The 24,981-nt window shown below is 42.0% G+C and overlaps 1 protein-coding gene across 1 annotated transcript in view; it reads right to left on the bottom strand.

Moving 5' to 3' along the window:
* Positions 1–24,981, bottom strand: part of EBF2 (EBF transcription factor 2) — a 190,620-nt gene that overhangs the window by 13,296 nt on the left and 152,343 nt on the right. Inside the window, exons 11-14 of the mRNA XM_037038665.1 lie at positions 11,037–11,125; positions 3,735–3,800; positions 3,477–3,654; positions 1,518–1,703 (exon numbers count right to left, since the gene is read on the bottom strand). Coding sequence (XP_036894560.1) covers positions 1,518–1,703; positions 3,477–3,654; positions 3,735–3,800; positions 11,037–11,125 — 519 coding nt within the window. The remainder of the gene's footprint in view (positions 1–1,517; positions 1,704–3,476; positions 3,655–3,734; positions 3,801–11,036; positions 11,126–24,981) is intronic.

The raw sequence follows: 24,981 nt of genomic DNA, 5'->3' as shown, positions 1-24,981 counted from the left end.
AAAGGTTCCTCCTATCTAACGAATTATTGGTAAGAAACATCAAGCAATTAACACCCAGTGGGTATTTTCATTCATCGATTCATTCTCTGTCTGTCTGTCTGTCTGTCTGTGTACCATCTACCTATCCTCTCCCTCTTCTTCCCCGTCCCCAGTCTCTCCCCAGCATCCTGGCTGCTCCCTCGTTGTTTTCCTCTCTCCCTCCCCATCACCAAACAACACACTATATTATTATATTGACAATTTTTGATCTACAAAAATGACAACTTCCTATGGTTCAACCCCATATATATATTTTATTCATAAATGTATGCTTGAGCATGTGAAGTGACCATTTTGGAAATCAAAAATAGATCATTTTATATGTTTCACTCTAATAATGTATTATAAACATAAAGACCCCTTATATTATTGAATAATTTTAAAACATGGTATCTTGAATCGGATGGTGTGTTCTAGTCCCATTTTCACTATTTATTGGCTATGAATCCCTGAATGATTTAATAATAATTAATATCTTAGAGGGGAAATGATGATACTAATAATTACTATTACTATATCCACATCATAGTCTCAGTGTGGTGATCACATTGGAAGGTATATAAATATTGTACACCTGAAATTAATAATATATCATACGCCAACTACACTTAATTTTTTTTAAAAGGGGGTTGTCTCCATGTGTCTCACTTTCACACACACTCTACAAGTTCCATCTCTCTTGTCCAGTGATTTGCACCTGGTGTGCCACAAGAATTTTTAACACATGCAATCCCTGACTCGGGATGAGTCAGGGGCACGGGCCTCTTTCTCCTTAAATTGTCGAATTAAATAATGACAATAAGCCAACACAATAGCCATTTGGTGTGAATGAATCCAAATTATACCTATTTTTGTCAGATCAGCAAAAATATAATGTGTTGTTCGTGTGCCACAGAACTGAGGAATTAGTTTATGTGTGCCGCAAGAGGGAAGGGTTGAAAGCCGCTGCTTCGGGAGGAGGAGAGAACCACATAGAGCGAGAGGGGAGCCTGGTGTGACGCCCAGAACAACGAGACCCTGTAAGTTCTGCGTCAGGAAGACTGCCCTGCTCTGTTCTAGCTGTGTAGTCTCAGGTAAGTCAGTGAACTGCCCTCGCCCTACAGCCCCGTGATAATCATCCTGATCTCTGAAAGTCCTTGTGTGGAGCAACTGAAACATCACATCTGAAAGTGCCTGCTGAGGGGTGTCAGAAGAACTGAATTGGGATCTGAATTCCTCAGCGACGCAAGCCACAACGGCCCTTTGTAAAAAGGGGGGTCCACCCCTTTCCTCTCCCCCAGAAGGCTTTGAGGAGCCAGAGGCGCCCAGGTCCAACTAAGAGGAAGAAACAAAAGGTAGGAAGGACACTTCATCAGCAAACTGGGTCCTTCCTGTGCGAGTCAGTTAAGACGTAGGAAGGCAACTCTCGCTCGGAAGGTCGAACAGGAAAACCCGGGGACAGAGGGACAGGGAGAGGCGGACACTGGCCGGGCACTTACTTCCGTATGGGGAGCCTGTGGGGGAGCCGTTGAGGAATCCCGGTGATCCCGGAACGCCCAGGTTAGCCATGGGGACGTTGCTGTAGCCATTCATACTGTTACTGGAGGTGCTGTAATTGGACTGCTGAGGGGTGGAGCTGGAGGAGTAGCCCCGAGGAGAGATGCTGCTAGTGTTGCGGATGTAGCCTGGACGACAGAGGAAACCGGGTACGTGAGCCTGCGCACGCCCTGCGGAGCAAAAGCCGCAGCCCAAAGCCTCGCAGCGCCAGAGCGCAACGCACCAGCAAGCGGTGCCTGGGTGACGGGGGAAGTCTGCTTTTTGCTTTTGTCCTTTTATACCTTCCCCTTTCTTCCCCGTCCCATCCTACACAAGGTCTTGTCCTTCAGAGTCCCGCTTTCCTCTTGTTTTATATTTGCAGTCAACCTTGCCAACTTATGCGGAGGAATGAGTGCACAGTCACATCTCTCAAATCGTATTTCACCGGGCACCAGAGCCCCATGAAAGATGAACAGGTATCACTGAGAAAAGCATCGTGTGGTCAGACTGTGGTGGCTGTTGCATACTGCAACCATTCCTTGAAGATAGGCATATAAAGGGCCTAGAATAACTACGCCAGTTTAACTCGGCTAACCTAGTAGTTCCCAAATGGAACACACCCTAGCATCTTTTCTGGAGCTGTGGGCAAAAGGCACTCCAGTAGCATCTCCAGGGCCACTGCTATCCTTCGGGTCACCGCTTGGGAAATGTTAGAGACCACACCCTGCGTAGGGGTGAGGAACCTTTTCATTCTAAAAGTGTTAATAAGTTCATTTAAGTGTGCTGCTCTTTGACCAGACTTGGAAGCTTCAGTAATTGAGTTGGGGTGAATCCAACCTGAAAGTGGGATGAGGAAAGGGACAATGAGTTCTCCCCATACTTCTGAACCTCCGGCACAGGGACATTGCCTAATCTATCCTGAAATAACGTTCTTTGGGTAAAATGTCTCCAGAACTATTGAGAATATAACCCAAAATTTATAAAAAGTAATATATCCCACCCACCCACCCTTCTGTAAGAAACTGCCCTTGGCGGTGTGGCCCACTGGATTGAGCACCAGGCTGCAAATGAAAAGGTCAGGGGCTGATTCCCAGCCCCTGGGAACATGCCTGTTTTGCAGGCCAGGTCCCCTGTTGGGGGTGTGTCAAAGGCAACCAATCGATGCATCTCTCCCTCTTTCTCCCTTCCCCTCTCTCTAAAAATAAATAAATAAATAAATAAATAACCATAAAAAAATCACCCTGGCAATGAGAATGAGGAGTTTCCATCCAATGGATGAATGAATTCAGAAATAAAACCATCTCAAGGTTAGGGACATCATTAAGAATATTTACTTCTAAAAATGATTTATGATAAATGGAGTGCCTTAATAAAATCAACCTCAATGACAAACATATTTACACAATATACTTTACATGTAAAAGCATGGTTAACTATATAAACTTGTTGCTATATATTGTATGTGGGGTAATACACAAAAAGAAGTTACCAAATAAAACCAAGCCATGCACCCTTGGCTACTAGGAAGAGAGAGTTGGGTATAATAGACAATAATGGCAATGGCTCAGCTTCATTCCATTATTTATTCTGATGATCACAACAGCAGAAGTATAAATTTTACTTAAATATTACCTGTAAATCTAGTTTCAGTATGCCTAACCCTTCTGAAATCAAAATTCTCAATCTGGTCCTTCCATATTTCTAGTTAAAGGTATTTTACCTGGTAGCTCAACAACTCAAAATCCAATAACAATACACGGGCTATAATGTCAAGATAACTCAACAGTACCTGATCGCACTGCTTATCTGGGGACACACTCTTGTGATGGTGCATGAATGGAGCTCTAACTCCTTCCACTCCAGCAGAGCCAGCCTTTTCAATGTCTCAGCTGTTTGAGTTTTGATCCCGACAAAGGTCGTACCTTGATTATTTCCCTGGGTTGACTCTGAGATGCTGACCCCAAGCTGGCTGCCATAAGAATTGATGCCCATCATGCCACTGTGAGCTGGAGAGCTGGAGAGAGCCGGGATCTGGCTGGGGTTCCTGGGGACACTGTAGAGGGCTTCGGCAATATCCGCAGCTCGCTTCAAAATGATGTCCTACAAAATGGCAGTGAAGTGAGCATCAGATCCAGCATGAAGAGTCAAATTCAATGGAGTCTGAGATGTGAGTGCCTAACCTGGTTATTGTGTGGTGTGCCGTACAGGGCCTCCACCAGATCCGCGGCTCTTTTCAACAGCATTTCCTGGAAAAGGAAACAAAGAGCTGGGTATAAGCAAAGTAAACCCCCAGATGACAATTGGAAAGGAAAATTATGTATAAGAATAAAATGTCCAGACATCCCCCCAAAATGTAAGTACTAGCCAAGAAGTCCTGTATATGGCACAAGAGGTAGGATATACTCATATATATAAATCCCTCTATAAATACGTCTCCACATGGAATTCACCTAGATAAAATAGATCCATAAATGCTGATGCTGACAAAAAAAAAAGTAAATCGAGGGTGGAGCTGGTTAAAATGAATAATGCCACGAGAGTTTTATTAAGACCTACTTTCAGATAATTCCATTGGACAATCTGGTACTCTAATCAACCAAGTATTGTTTTTTTTCTTTTTATTGTGTTTTTTTAACGTTACCTTTTAGTCCCCTTATAGTCCTCCCCTCAGCAATCCCCACACTTTTGTCCATGTCCATGAGTCCTTTTTCCTTTTTGCTCAGTCCCTCTACTCCCTAACAACCCCCACCGAAGCTGCCATCCTGTTCTCCACTAATGAGTCTGTCCCCATTTTCCTTGTTAGTTCATTAGATTCCATACATGAGTGAAATCATACGGTAATTTTCTTTCTTTGACTGGCTTATTTCACTTAGCATAATGTTCTCCAGGTCCATCCATCTGGTCACAAAGGGTAAATTTTCCTTTTTATGGCCAAGTAGTATTCCATTGTATAAATGTCTTATAGTTGTTTTATCCACTAATCTATTGATGGACACTTGGGCTGTTTCCATACCTTGGTGATTGTAAATAACACTGCAATGAACATAGGGGTGATTATGTTCTTTCAAATTAGTGTTTTGGGTTCCTTTGGATATATTCCCAGAAGTGGGATTGCTGGGTCAAAATGCAGATCCATTTTCAGTTTTTTGAGGTACTCCATACTGCCTCCCATAGTGGTTGCACCAGTCTGCATTCCCACCAACAGTGCATGAGGGTTCCCTTTTCTCCACATCCTCACCAGGTCTTGTTATCTATTGATTTATTGGTGATAGCCATTCTGACAGATGTGAGATGGTATCTCATTGTGGTTTTTACTTACATTTCTCTGATGATTAGTGATGTTGAGCATCTTTTCATGTCTATTGGCCATCTGTATGTCTTTTTTGGAGAAACATCTATTCAGGTCCTTTGCCCATTTTTTAATTGGGTTGTTTGTGTTTTGGTGTTGAGTTTTACCAGTACTTTGTAAATTTTGGATATTAACTCCTTATCAGATGTATCAACAAATATGTTCTTCCATTCTGTGGGTTGTCTTTTTATTTTGTTGATGGTTTCCTTTTCAGTGCAAAAACTTTTTAGTGTGACATAGTCCCATGTTTTTATTTTTTCTTTTGTTCCCCTTGCCTGGGCAGATATATCTGATGAAAAAATTTTATAAGCAATGTCTGAGATATTGCTGCCTATGTTTTTTCTAGGATTTTTATGGTTTTGGGTCTAATGTGTAAGTCTTAGATCCATTTTGAATTTATTCTGGTGTGGGTGTAAGAAGGTAGTAGAATTTCATTTTCTGCATGTATCTGTCCAATTTCCCAATACCATTTATTGAATAAACTGCCTCTAGTTCATTGTATGTGTGCTTGCTTCCTCTGTCAAATATTAATTGACTATAAAGGTGTAGGTTTATTTCTGGGCTCTATTCTGTTCTGCTTTGTGTATCTGTTTTTATGCCAGTACCATGCTGTTTTGATTGCTACCACCTAATAATATAGTTTCATATTAGTTAGCTTAATTACTCCAACTTTATTTTTCTATCTCAGGATCATTGTTGCTATGTGTGGCCTATTGTGGTTTTATATAAATTTTTGAAATATTTGTTCTAGTTCTGTGAAAGATGTCCTTGGAATCTTGATAGGAATTACATTGATACTATAGATTGCTTTGGGTAGTATGGACTTTTCAATGATGTTAATTCTTCCTATCCATGAACATAGTATGTGCTCCCACTGATTTGCATCTTCTTTGATTTCTTTCCTCAGTGTCTTATAATTTTCTGAATATAGATCTTTTACATCCTAGTTAGATTTATTCCTAGGTATTTTATTCTTTTTGAAGCAATTGTGAATGGGACTGTTTTCTTGACTTCCCCGTCTGTTAGTTTTTTATCGGCATATAAAATGCAACTGATTTCTGGATATTAATTTTGTATCCTGTTACTATGCTGAATTCATTTAGCAGTTTTAGTTGTTTCTTGGTAGAATCTTTGGGGTTCTCTATGTACAGAATCATGTCATCTGCAAATAAAGACAGTTTTAATACTTCCTTTCCAATTTGGATGCCTTTTATTTCTTCTCATTGTCTGATTGCTGTGGCTAGGATTTCCAGTACTATGTTGAATAAGAGAGGTGAGAGCGGACATCCCTGTCTTGTCCCCAGTCTTAAGGGGAGCACTTGTAGTTTTTGCCTGTTGAGTGTGATGCTGGCAGTGGGTCTGTGACATATGGCCTTTATTTTGTTTAGATATATTCCCTTCATTCCTACTTTGCTAAAAGTTTTTATCATAAATGGGTGCTGGATTTTATCAAATGCTGTTTCTGCATCTATTAATGTGATCATGTGGTCTTAATCCTTCATTTTGTTTATGTGTTGAATCACAAATAATGATTTGCAAATATTATACCAAATTTGCATCCCCAGAATAAATCCCACTTGATCATGGTGTATGATCTTTTTGGTGCATTGCTATATTCAGTTTGCTAATCTTTTGTTGAAGATTTTAGCATCTATGTTCATCAGAGATATTAGCCTATAATTTCCCTTTTTTTCTAGTATCTTTATCTGGTTCTGGAATTAGGATAATGCTGGCCTCATAATATGAGTTTGGGAGCCTCCCCTTCTCTTGAGTTATATGAAATAAATTGAGAAGCAGAGGTGTTCTCAGAATGTTTGGTAAAATTCCCCTGTGAAGCCATCAGGTCCAGGGCTTTTTTTCCTCGAGAGTGTTTTGCTTACTAGTTCAGTTTCACTAGGTGTATTCTGTTTATTCAGGTTTTTCCTGATTCTTATTGATTTAGTTTTAGAAGACTGTATGTTTCTAGAAATTTACCTATTTCATCCAAGTTGTCTAGTTTTTTGGCATGTAGTTGCTAGTTGCTCATAACATTTTCTTATAATCCTTTGTATTTTTTGGTGTCAGTTATTATTTCTCTTCTTTCATTTCTGATTTCATTTATTTGGGTGGTTTTCTTTTTTGTTTGTTTTTGATAAGTCTGGTTAAAGGTTTGACAATCTTGTTTATCTTTCCAAAGAACCAGCTCTTGGATTCATTGATCTTTTTTGTTGTTTTTTTTTATACTCTATTTCATTTATTTCTGCTCTGATCTTTATTATTTCCTATCTTCTAGTTACTTTGGGCTTTGTTTGTTGTTCTTTTTTGAGTTCCTTTAGATGTGAAGATAGATTTTTTTATTTGAGCTTTTTCTTGTTTTTTTTGTTTTTTTGAGATAGTCCTGTAATGCTATGAATTTTCCTCTTAGAATTGCTTTCGCTGTGTCCCACAGATTTTAGATTGTTGTGTCCTCGTTTTCATTTGTTTATAGGTATCTCCCGAGTTCTTCTTTGATCTCGTTGTTGACCCATTCATTGTTTTATAACATGTTATTTAGCTTCCATGTCTTTTGCATATTTTTCAGTGTTCTTCTTCTGATTGATTCATAGTTTCACAGCATTGTGGTCAGAAAAGATGCTTGATGTGATTTCAATCTTCTCAAATTTATTGAGACATGTTTTGTGTCCTAACATGTGGTCTTTCCTAGAAAACATTCTATGTGGACTTGAAAAGTATGTATATTCTGCTGCTTTGTGGTGAAATGCTCTGAAGATATCAATTAAATCTATTTGATCTAGTGTGTTGTTTAAGGCCACTGTCTCCTTATTGATTTTCTGCCTGGAAGATCTATCCATTGAAGTTAATGGGGTGTTAAAATCCCCAACTATGACTGTATTTCTGTCATTCTTTCTCTGTCTGTCCATCAAGATTTGTTTTACTTATTTAGGTGCTCCTATGTTGAGTGCATAAATGTTTACTAGGGTTATATCCCCCTGCTAGATTGTTCCCTTTATTACTATGTAGTGTCTTTCTTTGTCTCTCACTATAGCCTTGGTTTTAAAGTCTATTTTTTTTTCAGATATAACTGCTACTCCATCTTCTTTTCTCATTTATATGAATCCTTTTCTATTCTTTTACTTTTAGCCTGCATATATCTTTCAATCTGAGATGGGTCTCTTGGAGGTGGTATATATGGATCTTGTTTTCTTATCCATTCAGTTACCCTCTGTCTTTTGGTTGGAGCATTTAAGCCACTTACATTTAAAGTGATTATTGATAGATACATATATACTGCCATTTTATTGTTGGACTGTTTTCTTCTTTTTTTTTTCTTTCTCTTTTTCTTCTTATTCTTAAAGCAAGCCTTTAGCATTTGCTGCAGTGTTAGTTTGGTGTTAACAAACTCCTTTAGCTTTTCTTGTCTGGGAAGCTCCTTATTTCTCCTTCAATTTTAAATAATAGCCTTGCTGGGTAAAGTAGCCTTGGTCATAGGTCCTTGCTGTTTACTTACCACCTTGAATATTTCATGCCACTCTCTTCTGGCCTGAAATGTTTTCACTGAGTAATCAAATGCCAGCCTAACTGGTGCTCCCTTGTAGGTAACTACCTGTTTTTCTCTCGCAGCATTTAGGATTCTCTCCTTGTCATTAAGCCTTGCAATTTTAATTATGATGTATGGTGTCTCCATGTAGGCCTATTTGGGTCCAATTTATTTGGTATGCTCTGAGCTTCCTGGAGCTGTATGTCTTTTTCCTTTACCAGATTAGGGAAGTTTCTGGTCATTATTTCTTCAAAAAGGTTCTTGATCCCTTGCTTTCTCTCTTCTCCTTCTGGCATTCTCATGATGTGGATATTGTTCTGCCTCATATTGTCCAAAGTGTTTCTTAAGGTTTCCTAATTTTTTTAAATTCTCTCTTCTTTTTGCTGCTCTGACTAGGTGTTTTTTTCTACCTTGTCTTCACTGATGCAATCCTCTGCTTCATCCAACCTACAGTTTATTCTTTTTTAAAAAAGCAGTTCATTTATTTATCTTTAGAGAGGAAGGGAAGGAGAGAGGGAGAGAAATATCAATGTATGGTTGCCTCTCATGCATCCCCTGCTGGGAACTGGCCTGCAACCCAGGCATGTAGCCTGACTGAGAATCGAACCGCGATCGTGAGGTTCACAGGCCTGCGCTCAATCCACTGAGCTACACCAGCCAGGCTACAGTTTATTCTTTCCAGTGCATTATGTATGTCAGATATTGCATTCTTTATTTCTGACTGGTCCTTTTTAATGGTTTCCGTATTTTTTCATGCTTTTGAGTAACCTTATAATCATTACTCTAAAATATCTATCTGATAAATTGCTTGCCTCCATTTCATCTAGTTCTTCCTGAGAATTCTCTTGTTCTTTCATTTGGGGTCTGTTTCTTTGTCTTCCCATTATGGCTGATTCTTTGTATTTTCTCCCTTAGTTAAACCAATCAGTTGTTAAACTAATCAATCTGTAAGCAGCAGCCTGGCTTAAGTTCCATGGGGTGGGGCTGAGTAATTCCTGTGGGCATGGGCATTGTTTCCTCTCGGGCTGATGACACTTGCAGAGGAGTGCTCTGCTTTAGAAAGGTGGCTTCTGCGATATGGGGGATGGCTCAGCACAGGAATCCTGACAGCTGGTATTTCAGTTCTCTTTCCAGAGCCACCAGCCCCAGACTCTCCTCAAACTTCTTTAGTCCACTCTGCTCTCCCTCTGCTGGAGCCCTGGATTAAGTGGCTGCAAAGGAACTTCTGTGCATTGGTTCTTTAAGAGGCTCTCTGCATCTCCAGGCACCTGTCCCTGGCAGGCAGAAACACTGCTGCTTCTCACAGCTGGATATCTGGGTTCCTTTCTGGCTCTGGTGCTGTAGGCTTGGGAGCCTAGGTTGGGAAGTGTGGGTTCCCCCACACTTCTCAGGGGGAACCCCCCGGCCACTGAAGTATCCCTCCAGAACTTCAGCTGCCACCCATGGGAGCCAGCTAGCTCTCATGTGCCTCCTCCGCACTCCCTACCAGTCACATTGTGGTGAAGTGGTTTCTTCGGTCTCTCCATGGTTGTAAGGCTTCTTTCCAGCTAGTGCTCAGCTGGTTATTCAGGATGCTTTCTCTACAATGAAGTTGTATTCCAGATTGGTCCTGGGAGGAGGCTAGTGTAGCTTCCACTTACTACTACTTGGTTGGATCTCTCAACCAATTATTCTTAAAATGATTGATTGGCCTGTGTTTAGCCACTTGCCAAGGAGTTGTCCATAGTACTGAAATTAACTTGGCAACGACTTCTGCAAACTTTTATTCTCATAAAGATGAATTCTTTCAATAATATTTCCCTCTGTTCACTTTAACCAGAGAGAATTAGTATTTAGTAATCCCTTTCCTCTCATTTTGTCTTTTCCACCTCCTGTTTTTAACAGCCTTTTAAATTGCTATTAACCTACTTTCCAGATAGCATCTAATTTAATAGTGGGGCTGGGAGTTTTCCAAGTGGAAAATAAAGGTGTGATGGAGAAGCAACTGTGGTACTTAAATTTTACTCACAGTACAGAAAACAGAACATAGCTCATTATAATGTGTGTACTTAACATGCAAATATAAATGTTAAAATTTATTAATTTCCCATTAATTGAATACCTAACAAATTGATATATTTTTAAAAAGCTAAAATAAAGGTTAGATTTATAATTGTCATAAGCAAGTCCATTTAAAAGTGATGCATTTCATAGAAATTATAGATGGAGGTGTTTTCCACTTCATTAAATGCCTGTATACATAGTAGGCCCTCAATGAATACTTGATTGTGAATTAATGTGTTCCTACAATTATGGGCAAATACAATTATATTTAAATACAAAGGAGTGAGAAATTACACTTTTAAGCAATTATACAGTTATTCATTTTCATCAACTTGGCAGTGTTCTATAAGCTCATAGTGTATCTCTTTTATAAGCCTAAATTTTCAGGTTTCATAGATCCTCAAAGATTAATCATAGCATATTTCATAGTTAGTAAATATTTTATGTGCATCTTTAAAGCTTAGCCAAATTTTAAGACCTAATTTAATTTTAGAGAGATTTAAGTTGCTAGATTTATCTAAATTTGCTGAAATCCTATAAGAAGGTTCCCACGTGTCAATTTAAGTGTTTTACCTTAGCTAATCTCTCAGGGTCTCCAGGATGCCTGGGGATGACTTTCTGCAGCCTCTGGAAGCCGTAGTCTATGGTGGGTTCATTTAATGCTGAAAAATAAAACTCTTTTTGAGCATATGTCCTGACCATAAAGCAAACTTCTAATTAAGTCTTCCATAGGAAACAGGAAGGTTCTGCTATTACCCATCTAAGAACCAGTGAAAGATTTTTGTTCTTGACATTGGTTACTTCACACATAACTTTGGAGTTAATAGTAATTTAATGTTTTTTCATTAGAATTATATTCCAAAATTTCAGAATTATTATGATTTTTTTTATCATTTCTGCCTTAAGTGCACACACTTGTACTTCTCTGCTTAGTCTAACATACTCAGAAATATTATATGATTAAACACTCCCCAGTTTCTGAGGATAACAAACTACCTTCACTTTAGTTTTCCTCCCTTACCTCTTTTCTTTCACAGGTAGGTACGCTTTTATCACCTACCAGTTCTTCTCCTAAATGTCACTTTTTCTTAATTATTCTCTTAAATATTTACATATATATGTGTACACACACACACACACACAACTTCCATGGGTTTGTTCTCATTAAACTCCGTTCTTATGCATTATACACTTTCAGAATGTTCAATTACATTTCATTACATGCACATTTGCTTAATGTCAGGCTCCACCATATACTGCCAATTCCATAGGAGGAAATTCCATACTTGTTTCACTTCACCTTGCATCCTCACTGCTGCAGACAGTGCCTGGCCCACAGCAAGCACTTGGTGTCGGCAACGAGAGTGAGTGAGTGAGTGAGTGAGTGAGTGAACAAGTGACATAGCTCAGCATTTCTATTCTACTAAATAGAAATTTTTGGAGTGGATCCCTTTATCCTCTCTTGTTCTTCCTCCATCCCTTTACTTTTTAAATTTGTGGTATAACAACATAATCAAACTTCCCCAGGGTCATTAAATCTTCTTTTATAATATTATTTAAACCCCCTGCATATTTTTTCACTCCACAATCTATAATTTATTTAAATAGTTTTCTGATGTTTGACATTTAACATGATCCCAATTTATTGCTATTATAAAAATCAGAGCAATAATTATTCTTCCCACACAACTTTAATTATTTCAATTGGAAAATTTCAAGAATTAGACTTACTTGACCAGAAACTATGATTATATTAAGGTCTTTCACACCCACTGTTAATTACTCCTCAGAAGAATGTACAAATTTATACTCCCTTCAGCAAAGTTTGTCATCATTTTTTAAAAGATTTTACTTATTCTTAGAAGGGAAGGGAGGAAGAAAGAGAGCGAGAGAAACTCAATCAGTTACCTCTCTCCTGCCCCCTACTGGGACCTGCCCCACAACCCAGCCATGTGCCCTGACCAGGAATCAAACTAGCAGGTTTTCAGTTGGTGGGAGGACGCCCAACCCACCAAGTCACACTAGTCAGCATGTATGTCGTCATTTTAACTTACATTTATTTCTTTGTCAGTGAGGTTGAAAACTTTAATTTCTTCTTTTGTGAACTGCTCATTAATCGTTTCCACTCTCTTTTCTATTGGAAATCAGTCTTTTTCCCTTGTAAAAACACTTTTATATTATTTTTAACACTGCCATTCTATCATATCCCAATTTGTCAGTAGGAACTACATGTAGAAAAACCATAGGCCATCCCAACTCCAAATCTTGTCAGCACACACACAATATACACATATTCACGCACATATGAATTCTTCTTTAGATCCACTAATAAAATGCACTACTAATTGAATAGGTAATAAGTTTTTTTGTTGTTCATTTTTAACTTTTGCTATGTATTTCACTTTTTGTTGTTTTTATTGTGAATATGATCACCCTCTCATCGCATTTTCTAAGCATTTTTCGGGCCCCTAGAAACACTTTAGGTTTTTCTGTGTCTGTGCAGACTGTGTGTGGCAATACACGGAACAGTCACTACGAGAATCACCTTTAGAGTCAAGTAGATCTTGGGTTTCAATTCCAGCTCCACCATAAATTTGAGAGCTCTTGTTTAAAATTTGTCTCATGAGTTGGCCCTCAAAATTAAATAAAACAATTTCTATAACGCCTCAGCACAGTTCTTGGCACATAAAAGACCTTAACCAATTGTAGCTACCTGTTATTTTGCAACCAAACCCCTGGCAGATGTCTCTATTTTGGGAGTCCATTCTTAAGCTTGTACATTAATAGCATCTACATGCAATGGCCATTTTGTCTCCTTTCAATGAGTATATTAACCCAATTTAACTCTCTTCATTCCACTCTTGTGTTGGCTAAAACTCTCCCAACAGCGTCTAAACTGAGGATGTTAGTGGATATTTTGCTTGCTGTCCTCTAAAAAACACTAACATTTCACCAACAAATATGGTGTTGGCTAGTTGAGACAGATACTAGTTATTAGGCTTTGCTAAGGGATTTTTATCAGAACTTGTCAGAATTTCAGAAAATTACAATCATATGAATTTCCTCCTTTCACCAATTTGTACTGTATTTTATAGTAGATTCCCAATATTTCACAATGAAACTTTTATTCGTGGGTGTGGTATATAATTTACTTAGCATATTTCTGGATTCAGTTTGCTAATATTTTGTTAAGACTGCTGGTGTGAGGATTCGGTCCTCATTAACTTCCCTAGAGCAGGGGGCAGGGCAGGGAATATAAAACAGAAAACTGTACTTGAATAAGAATTAAATTTTTAAAAAAAAATTCCCTAGAGCAGCACCCAGAACAGACTGTCAACAAGCGCAGGTCACCGTCATTGTTGCTGGGAGCCTGTGTGTATCAATGACTGGGATGTGTGCATGGTGCTATCCAACTGCTGATTGATTTTCATTTTACACCAGCTTTGAAAAAATACATTGAAAAGCTTTCTATAGTTTATCCTGTTCTCTATAAAACTTACATAACATGGCTATTACCTCTTGACTGAAAGTTTGAAAGCACCCCTGTGATACTGAGCTTGCCAAGGTCACCAGTAACATTTTACCCAGACCAAGAGGAACTTTTCCATTCTGATCTTAAACTCCAGTTAGCACTTGACACACTCTTGCTGGAAATGCAACCGCCAGCGGGCTGTCCTGAATGCTCGCTGCCTGCCTCACTGAAGCTCTCCAGCCCTGCTCCTCCGCCGGCCGGCAGCATAGCACTTCCTCAGACTCCTCGCAGATGCTGAAGCTCTTCCAGTCATTGCCAAGACTGTCTTCTGCGTGGCTGTATCCTCCTGCAGCAACCTCGCCGGGCCCCCCCTTGATTTCTGCGTCAAGCCACATGCTGAAGGTCACAAACCTTGAGGTATGTGCCATACAGCTTGCCAGAGATTCAGCCTCATGTATTCGAACTATTGGCTGGAAACTTCCACTCTGATGGCCCTAGGCTCCTCCCACCCAAGATACCCCTAGCCCTGCCATTCTCGGTAAAGTGTCCATCAGACAGCCAATCAAAAACCTTGGAGTCATTCTTTATATCTCAACACCACTTGTATTTTTCGGGGAAAATCATGCATGTCATCAAGATTTTAAATGTCTTAGCATTGAGTGCACATGATAATTTGTTTACAATTGGAATCTCTTATTTATGGTTCTCCCCCACCTCTTTGTTCTAGCTTTCTGAATAGCCTGTGTTTCTAAGATGACCTTCCTTTTGTTTCCAAGAGAATATCCTAACCTTTCTAGGTGGTTAGGTATTAAGTTGTCCATTATTTATTCTAGTTAATTGCATTGGATTTTAAAATGTGGCTTGCAGAATATCTGCCTTTTGTAATTTATTAAGAATTTTGTAAATTAATACATATTAGTCTTGTCTTTGTTCCTGGGTAATGCTTTAAATGCATTACTTATCTTTTTGATCACATTATTTGACATCTTTTATACATAATTGCTACAATAAACTTATCCTTCCACATTATCCTTGTCTTTCTAATAGTTTTACACATATATCTTTTCCCTTAGTGATTAGGAAGAGGCTCATCTTATTTTAATTTAAAGCACTACATGTAGAGTTCTTTAAAAAATATTATATTTCTTCTAATTATTTGAGTCTGTTGAGCCCCTCCATCTATAAAAATTTTTGCTTGCCTTTTGTTTCCTCATCCCATTCTCTCCACATTTACATTTTTTGTGGCTGATTTATTATCATCAGCAGCTGATGCTACTGTTATTAAACTTTTAATGATTGGTCTCTTTTAGACATTAGTTTTCATATTTACATTAAGCTTCATCATCATGTTAACAATAATTTAGAACTCTATATTTAAGTGCTTTCTCTGCCACGCAAAAGTCCTTTCCATTCTTGCATCCTTCATTGATCCACTTCTCCCACAGTCAGTTTATATCAGTAAAAATAAGAGTTGAAATCTGTCTGAGCCCTTGATGTAAGAGATTATCTGTCTCCCTTACACATAAATGACAACTTCTGTGACTATGGATTGTTATGTAACCTGTTTTCCGGTCAAGATCCAATTCCTGCTGTCCTTCCTGGTCTCACTCTGCCAGGTGGGGGCAGAGGAGCCCTAGGGGTTTTGCCAGGTCTCCTCCACCTTTTCCCGGCCCTGCTTTTGCTTTCCAGGGGGGGAGGATGAGTCTGGTTTTCACACCCCTGCCAGTGCACCTCTGCCTCGCACCCCAAATTGACCGCACAAAATTCTTGGCATAGGGATGACAACAGCCAGGCTTCACACATGAATCCTAGAATTCTCCTACTTTATGTTTTCTTGGAAATATCCTCCTCTGTGTTCTGGTGGTGGGGCTTGCACTCAAAGTACCATCTTACCCAGAAACCCGTGTAAGAAGACCTGGGTGTATAATCGGAATCATTTTGTAAACTTGTTTTTCCCACTTAGTGTTATAATAGCAGCAATTTCTGAAGACTTCTTCCTTAAGAACAGGGTTTTTAGTAGCAGTAATATTCAATAATGAAAACCATTATTATCATAGTTAGAATTTACCAAAGGCTCACCCTGTTAGGGGCACACACGTACCAGCTCATTTACCCTCATGACAACCCCACAATGTGGGTTTTGTCCCCATTTTAAATGCAGTTCCAGGCAGTGAAGGTGGACGCCGTACCCCAGCTTCTCTAGTCCAAGGCCTATGCTCTTAACTTTCCCTGCTGCACAACTGGAGGTGTGGTCCTCAGCCCCAGCCAGGAGTGCCAGCAGCCCCAAGGGCCAGCCAGAGCCTACCCCACCTCAGTACTCAGCTACTGGCTGGGAGCTGGTGAAGAGCCGAGAAAGTGTTGAAAAGTGGTTGTGCCACCCTCTGCTTCCTGTCACCCACTCCCTGCATCCCCCACCCGTCCCAGGCTTCCTCTCCAGCCCTGCAGAGAAGCCCAGGCTGCCTGACTTCTGTGTCACTGTGGGACAAGGCCCCATTTGGTATCAATCAGCAAACACAAACAGCTGCTGGTGCTGCAGGGCAAACAGACTTGGTGACAAAATGCTCTAAATCAATCATTGCCTCGTCTTTGTTCAAATACATACCATTTCGTTACCTAAGGTGCCAATTTTCCTATATGGAGAAAGCAGAAATTGTGTATATGGGTGTGCTCACAATGTGCTCATAGTAAGGGATTATCTCACAGGGTAGGAAATCTAACCCCCACCAGATCCCCTAGGCCCCCATGGCTCTGGCCCCTTCCTCCCCACTTGCGCGGCCACGCCCGGGCTGGTTCCCACCCTCTCACTGGAGTTCAGGTGCCCACCGCCCACAGCTCCACTTACTGCCTTCCTCCTCAGTCCTTCCTCCCTGGTAGGCAAGTCCTCTAAGGCTGGGCTCGGGCCAGTGCACAGAGGTGGCATGGAGCTAAAGGGTTCCCTTTCAGAGCACTCATCCCACATTTGTACCCATTGTTCCCTCCTATTAGATGGAGAGCCACCAGGACATGGGGAATGTCAGGTTTATCCGCCCCGCCCCTCCTCTCCCCTCCCCCACCCACCTACGTCAAATGGAAAATGATCTTGGCCACACTGGGTCAGCAATTCATGTTTTAAACTGAATATGTAGCTTAGACATACTCATCTGTTTCTTAAGTTGAGTGTTCAGTTTTGTTTTGTTTGGCTTGGTTTGGTTTGGTTTGGTTTAGCTTGGTTTGGTTTAGTTTGGCTCGATTCGGTTTAATTTGGTCTAGTTTGGTTTGGTTTGGCTTGGTTTGGGTTTGGTTTTGGTCAGGTTTGTTTTGACTTGGCTTGGCTTGGTTGGTTTGGTTTTGGTTAGATTTGGTTTGGCCTGGTTTGGTTTGGCAGGCTCCAGCCAGACTTCACAGGCATCAGCTGTGGGATGGGTTATGTGAGCCCCCAATATGAGAAAGATGGCAGTAAACACACTGTGATCTATATGAACAGGGACTAACCACATGCATGTATACACACACACAATTTCATTTAAGTAAGTGCACTTTTGAAGTAAAAATCAAGCCAAAACTGTTTAGTCAATACCAAACCATAAGAGAAAAAGTCATTTAATCCTCCAACTTGAGGTTGGACTGAATGAATTTTACTTTGGTTCCAAACTGACTTCCCAAATGGCCAGTTGTTTGGTATCTTACTTATAGTTTCAGCCTCCTCTGGAACCCCAGCTCCCCCTCCTGCCTCCCCAGGTGTTCTGTCTCTCCAGGCCTGGTGGCAGCCAAGTAAACCTCAGTTAGTGACTGCGGTGCCCAAGACCAGGACCAAGACTGTCTCTGAGGACCAACCAGGTCATTAACCTCCACCATCAGAATGAATTTACAACTTCTCCACCCCACGGAGTGTCTGGGCTGAGGGGTCCTGCCAACCCCTTGGCTGACAGGGTCACAAGGAAGTGCTGGCAAGGCAAAACAGAGCAAATGAAAAATACGCTTTGATCTAGAGGCTCTATTTATCTATGTCTTTCTTTAGTAACATAACATTAAGGTAAAAGGTCATATCCCCACTGAAATATAATTTATATTTACCTTTTATTAAATAATTATGGCATGGCATGAAGTTAAATATTGCAGAAGATAATCAAAGGGGAATTCAATAGAGAGAACTCAGACATGAGAATTTCGTCTTTGCTATACATAGAATGTCTTAATCTTCCACTGGGATTCATTCGGGTTTGCTTAAGGAGTTTAATAATACACATTTCAACTGCCACAGAATCTAAATCCCATTTGGATCTGCCTTGGAAACACTTTCATCAATACCTTGAGATTTCATAATATTTCTCCTGAGAGCCTGGATCTTATGTGTCATTTCTCATTTGATTGCAGGTGTAAGATATGAGGTTACTTACCTATCTTGGACCCAACAAACAGATGTAAACTGGGGTCAATATGAGCAATGTGTGAAGGGTTTCTTTTACAAGTAAATAGTTTTTTAACTAAAAATATCTACTGGGAACCACTTATTTAAAAATAAAAAGCTGGCTGGTACTCAATATTAATTTTCCCAAAGGGTTGGTGAGCTATATAAATTCTATATGATTTTTTCTTCTTTCCTTAAAAGGACGTACAGAGACCAGATAATGCTTACTGCAGCTTTTGTCTTCACTTCTGTTCCCCCAAACTGCAGGGAACACTAGCTAACACAGAAAGGAGACTCTTTGTTAAGTTCTGACCCACCCTGATCCCAGACAGCATTGCCACTGCAGGCAGAAGGTCGCTCAAACCCTTGGCCGATGGGAATACTGACCACCAAGATGGCCACATTGAGGGCCAGTGGAGTTCCTTTGCAGAAGTTTAGGAGGAGACAATGAAGCTGATGGGGTGAGGGAAGATCTGAGCACTCAATGGGTCTACCACCAGGGGTTCAGCTTTCCTCACTAGCGAGCCTTCAGTTGGAGCCTAGGACCATGGCGGGGTTTGTGGTGGCCAGCAAGAGACCATAAAAGTGCAGGAAGTCTGAGCCCAGCTGTGTTCCTGCACATACGTGCACTTGCCTGCAGGAAAGGATCTTCACTCCCATCAGCAGCGCACGGAGCTCACCATCTACTAAAGACTCTGCCCATGGAACCAGAGGATCTCACCAGTCCCAACTCTAAATTAGTCTCACTAAGCATATGAAAGCAGTGGGGGGTAAGCCTGCCTAAGAAAGCTAAAGTCTCCGACTGCCAGACATGCACCAAATCAGAAGATGGACTTTGACATGCAAGCAGAGGGGAGAGTGTTCATCAGGAGCACCTCTCCATGTGACTCCGGTCAAAGACGGTCGCTCTGTTGTTAGGACAGGAAGGTTTAAAAATGTAGCCTAGTTTGGGGAGAAACGTAGAGATCCACAGATTAGTTCCTGCCCTCATGCCTCCTTAGGACTTTGCCATTCCATTTTTCCCACACAGTGTCTGTGTCTTCAAGGAACTTTGATTCTGCTTATTGATTCTGTGACATCTGCCCTCTTTGTGCTATGAGTTGGTTCCTCTCTCTCTCACTCCACTTCCTCCCGATTTCCTCCTCTCATCTACCTTTTGCCCTGTGCTTCATAGTTCAACATTCAAAGGCTACTTTCAATGAACATTTTAATGTTCCCAAGTTAACTTATTTTTAATCCTCACCCAAGGATATGTTTATTTCTTGAGAGAGAGGAGGGAAAGAGAGAGAGAGAAGCATCAGTGTGATACAGCAACACTGATCAGTTGCCTCCCATATGTGCCCCCAGCAGGGATGGAACATGCATCCTAGGTATGTGCCCCAACTGGGGATCAAACCTGCAACCTTTTGGTGCTTGGCATGATGCTCCAACCAACAGAGCTACCCTGCCGGGACCCAAGTTAATTTTTTTTCATAGAATTTGATGGTGTGATGGAGATAAAGACAGCACAGCCTGGACTCTGCCTCAGTTCCAGACCCTGACCAACGACGCCCCCTCGAAGGCCAGGGGGAATTTGGTCTACTTATTTGCAAAGACGAAAGGCTGGGCTACGTGGCCTCTCACCCCTGTAAGCTCTCACATTATATGATTCTAAGACTATTATTTACTTGGTGCAGTGAAATCCTTCTTTGAGAAGTGAAGATGGGTGTAGGCTGCTGAATTAATCCTTTGATACATTAAAATCTCTCCCTACATCCATTTGTTCCCTTGTAGCAAAATTTCAGTGTCACCAATTAAAAAATGAAAAGGACAAAGATAATATGGGAACACATTATTAAGAGGCGGTACCTGCCTTTGTGGATACAGGAATGAGAACATGAGGTGAGAACCAGCAGTGCACAAGTGAAAGATTAGACGGAAGCCTTTGATATTTAATTTTAAATGAAATATTAATTTAATATTTAATTACGCTTTGGTTTCAAGAAAAACTGCAGCAGCAAGACAGGTTGTTTGAGGAAGGGAGTAATATACATGGTTAAAGAGACAACTGTAAAAATTAAAGATAAATTTCAAGGGTAAATCTAAATGCCACAGTGGAGCAGTTATAAGTGTGCTCGTGCACGCTGTGATGTGTGTTCAGAATATTACAACTGGGAGCACCAGGCCTTTATGGGGCTGGGGAGTCTTTAGCGAACAGCACCCCCTATCCTGGGGCTGCCAGTGGAGACGTCCTTCCTCAGACTCAGCTGAAGGACAATCTGAATTTCAGATGGGGGTGGAGGCGGTGTCAGTACAGCCACAGGCTGCCTACCAGGAGGGCCGTCAATGCCACCTGTTTCCAATGTGAACAGGGACAACTGCTTGGGCCAGTGCTTGATGTCTGAAATGGGCATTTTTAACTAAAAATTAAATTCATCTCTTAAATGGAATATTTTTTCAGGATAATGCTGTAAGAAAAAAAAAAAGAATGCCAAGTGGATGAGCTAGGAGCATTCTGCATCCAGCTCACACACCTGTGCCGCGTGACTCCACACCCCATGCTGAGCCCTGCGGAGGAGGTGGTTCAGGGTATGGGTTGGGGGCTTGTGGGAAAACCTAGGCCTCCTGTTTCTCCTCCCAGCTGCTGCCTGTTCTTGGCCATTTTCTCTTTGATTAACACTTTCCTCCAACAATGAAAAGCAGAGAGGTAATCAAATGCATTTGTTTGTGCTCAAGTAAAAGCTAAGAAGTGCTCTGGGGAGAGTTAGTTGACATGCATTCTCGGGCTTCTCAGTGTTTTGATCAGCCAGGGTTGTTTGCTGGCTTCTCCTCCGAGTGGCCACCCTCCTTGGGAGCAGGGCCTCCCATTTGCCCCCGGGCCAGCGGTGCCCAGCGGCCTCTTCTGCTTCCCTCCCCCCATGAAAGCACGCTTCCCCTCACCCTCCTGCGGACCCCACATCCTCAGGCTGCGCTGGCCTTCTCTGTCTCCCTGAAAACCCTGGTTTCGAAACACAGCACAGGCAAGACAGTCAATAATATTGTAATAACTATGTATGGTGTCGGATGAGTACTGGATTTATTGGGGTATCACTTTCTAAGGTATAGAAATGTCTAACCACTGTGTTGTATGCCCCAAAATAATATGATTGTAAGTCAACTGTGGTTTAAAAACAAATTCCAAACAAAACAAAAAACCTGTTTGCTAACATAGAGCCAGAAATTAAGGGCACAACATGGCTGAGCTTTCAGAAAGAATTCACCTTCTACAGAAGAGAAGATGGAAAAAGTCCCTCCTCGCTCAAACAGCAGTGCGGGGGGAAGCCACTCAGAACTCACCCCAAAACCGCGCCCCTCTGCCAAATGCTCTCTCTGGGGAGGTCTGCTTCTATTTTATATTTCTATACCTATACATTTGCATATCTGTGTAATTCCACTTTCCAGTAAAATAACTATTTTCCTATGTTTGAGGTTAGAAAACACAGGCAAAGAATGGCTAAGTGATTTGCGGAACGTTGGGACTCAACTCCAGGTCATTCGCAGGCGTCCCTCACTGTCATCTGCCCCGATGCTAAGCTCCTCAAGGTTAATAGCAAAGTGGAGTTTGTGCTCCTCTGCCTCCTGTGATGTCAGTTATTTGTGGAAAGGATAACCTCTATGACTTCTGGGGAATTTAAAGCACTCCATAGGCTCTTGGCCCATCATAGCCACTGAAATAGAAATCCTGCACTTGGTGCCCTGGGCCACCAGGGCCTGGGGAAGCCCCCTCCATGCACACTGGCCAGGCCCCCCTCCTGTGCATGGGCCTGTGCTGAGGAAAGCCACCAAAGCTGAACACGTGACCTAGGTGTGATTTCTTCTACTGGGTGTACAGCAGTGGTAAGTAGCACAGATTAATGGTTGAGAGTGAATTTTGGAACGAGACAGCTAGGATGGGACCCAGCTTGGTGACCTTAGGCAGTAAGCTTCTCATCTACAAAGAAGAGATACTGACAGAACCAGTGTAATGGCAGCGATTACCTGAGCTTCTAAGACAGGGCCTGGCCCTATGCACTCACTACATGACAGAGGTGATTACTGAATTATTAGCATCATTTTTTCCTTGCTAGTTCTATCAGCAGTCAAATGTTTAGCCCAGATTCCGCCAAGAGCCACAAGAACAATACTGAAAAACCGGGCCCATTGGCCCCCATACCCTCAGTGGCCTGTCATAGCCGTGCGTCAGGACGTCTCATGGGTTTCTGTGGCTGGTGCAGGTCTCACAGTTACAGGTGACATCAATTCCACCCCCTGGTACCATGCTCGGGACATTCTCTCCCTGAACCCTCAAGACAGCCAAGAAGCCCTCGCACAGCCAATCACCGTGTTCCCCTTGGCTATCTCTACCAGGGCCATTGTTTTGCGCCGCTGGTTCCCCGTGGACAAGCCTGGAAGAGGAGAGCCTTGCCCTCCTGCAGCTTCTGGATTCCACAGCAATAAGCTGCACTCTAGCAAATCATGGTTGGAGGAAAAAGAGAGCTGCAAAGTCACAGGTGTGGAGACTGTTGTTTTCGGAGTCCTGGTGGTGTTTGTTCTGTTCTTGGCAGCTGTGAGCACAGGGAGCTGATTGCTGCGTTTGGCTAACGGGACCAGGAAAGTTACATCTAACAGGCAGGGATTTATGATGGTGCTGGGTCCCTGGGTACAGGAACCATCAACATTTGCACCAAGGACCACAGGGTGTATGTGGCAGGGCTGAGGCTGAAGAAGAGGCTGAGGCTGTTCTCAGAGGCTCCCTACCCACTTCCTACTTTTTGAGTCTCCTTCTAGAATGTTCACCCAAGTAACACTGTTGTGTTCATGGTGCAGTGACTCAGTCATACAAACTGCCCCATGTTGCCAAGTACTTTGCAAGCCAGGAAGTCTCTGCACCAGCCTGATGAGCAGGATTCGGGTTTCCTAACCTCATTTCTGTGTTTAAAATACAGATTCGCGACCCTCCCAGAAGAGTATGACTCGGTATATCTGGAACAGGGCCAGGCTTGATTCTCAGGCTCAGCTACGTCAGGGAGACCGCTCTGGGTAACAGTGTAATTAGTACCAGAGCTTTCCAGAGGAAGCAGAGGAGGCAGAGAAGGGTTGGTGCCTTGACAAAAAAACAAGCCATCGATGACATGGCTGGCATCTAAAAGCAGGTCTTCTGGCCGAGTCCAGTGTCTCCTCTTAGACCCAGCGCTGCGTGCTCACTCGGTCCCCACTGTAGCTCTCCAGGTTTCAGGGTTTTCTTTTCCTCAGCAACCAAGATCCTGTTTTCCGCCTCCTCACCGGAGCCCAGAGCTGTGTGCAAGCCCAGACTGGTCCCTGACGTACTGTCCTGCAGCCAAGCCCTGATGTGAGACAGCAGGTGTTCATCTCCCACGAGGCTCAGACTGTGTGGCCCAGGAGGGCAGGCCGGCTAACCTCCAAGGGGCCTCTGTCCACCACCTTCCAGGAAGAAGGCTGGGTTCTCCAGGCCACTGAGGCATAACAACCTGTCCAGTCCACTGGGGAGCTACCACCTTTCCAGCCACTGGAGCAAGGTTCCCAGAGGGTTGTAGGTTAGCTGTCCATGTCAGTGGCTGCTTATTGAGTGGGCAAGACCAGAGACCACCGATCCATTTCCTGTGGTGTCTGAAACCCTCAATGGGAAACATCAACCACTTGCCTCCACCAACCTGAGTTGCATGTGACCCAACCTCAAGGTGGAAGTTCATAGGCAGTGACAGTCCCCTGAGCCATCCTGGACTGTGTATTTGTTTTCTTCTCTGATTGAGGGAGAACATGCTATGTCCCCACTGCTCCACCCCTAACTGCCCCCTCAGGTCCTCCCTCTCCAAGAGTATTCCAGAACCCTCCCAGCTTCCCTGGCTGGGAACCCTTTCTTTGTACCCACAGAATCAAGTGTAACAGTGTGTGCCGTTTCAGCATTTAAACATGGGCGACGTTAATTTTTGCATCATGTTTTCTTCATTTAACCTTTCATTAAAAATTAACTTATTAGAAAATAATAAATACAGTTGAGTCTTGAACCACACAGGTTTGAACTGCATGGGTCCCCTTACATGCAGATTTTTTTCAATAGATATACAGTCAGCCCTGCATATCCTTGGGTTTCGCATCCGCAGATTCAAACAACCATGGCTCGAAAACACTATTTTTCAGTGCAGGTTGGGAGCCTGTGGATGGATGCAGAGGGCCACCTGTGCATGTTGCTCTATGTCAGTTTATAAAAAGGGGCTTGAGCGTCCTGGAATTTGAATATCTGCTGGGCTCCTGGAACCTGCCCTCTGCAGATACTGGGAGGCAACTAAAGTTTTGGGGAGTCAGAAGTTATATGCATATTTTTTACTGTGGGCCCCCAACGCCTCACATTGTTCAAGGATCAACTGTATATATAAGCAAAACAAAAAAATTAAGTAATAATGCCAATACCCAAAACCCATCACTCTTAACATCTTGGTATGCAGGCTTTCATACCTTTCTTGGGTTTTTTTAATGCAACTATTTTTTCATATATATAAAAACTGGACCATACTATGCTTTAAAGAAAAAAAACCCTGTATCATAAACATCTTTCATGTAACTAAATACCCACCCATGGCATTACTTTTAATATCTAAAAGTGTTTCGGGGTAAAGATGTTCTGTTATTTGTTTAATGAGCCC

This window comes from Sturnira hondurensis, unplaced genomic scaffold, assembly GCF_014824575.4.
Source record: "Sturnira hondurensis isolate 20B ecotype Veracruz unplaced genomic scaffold, ASM1482457v3 Scaffold0024805, whole genome shotgun sequence".
NCBI classification, from domain to species: Eukaryota; Metazoa; Chordata; class Mammalia; order Chiroptera; family Phyllostomidae; genus Sturnira; species Sturnira hondurensis.
The sequence above is the reverse complement of the archived record's forward strand: the minus strand, read 5'-3'. Positions and strand labels throughout refer to the sequence as shown.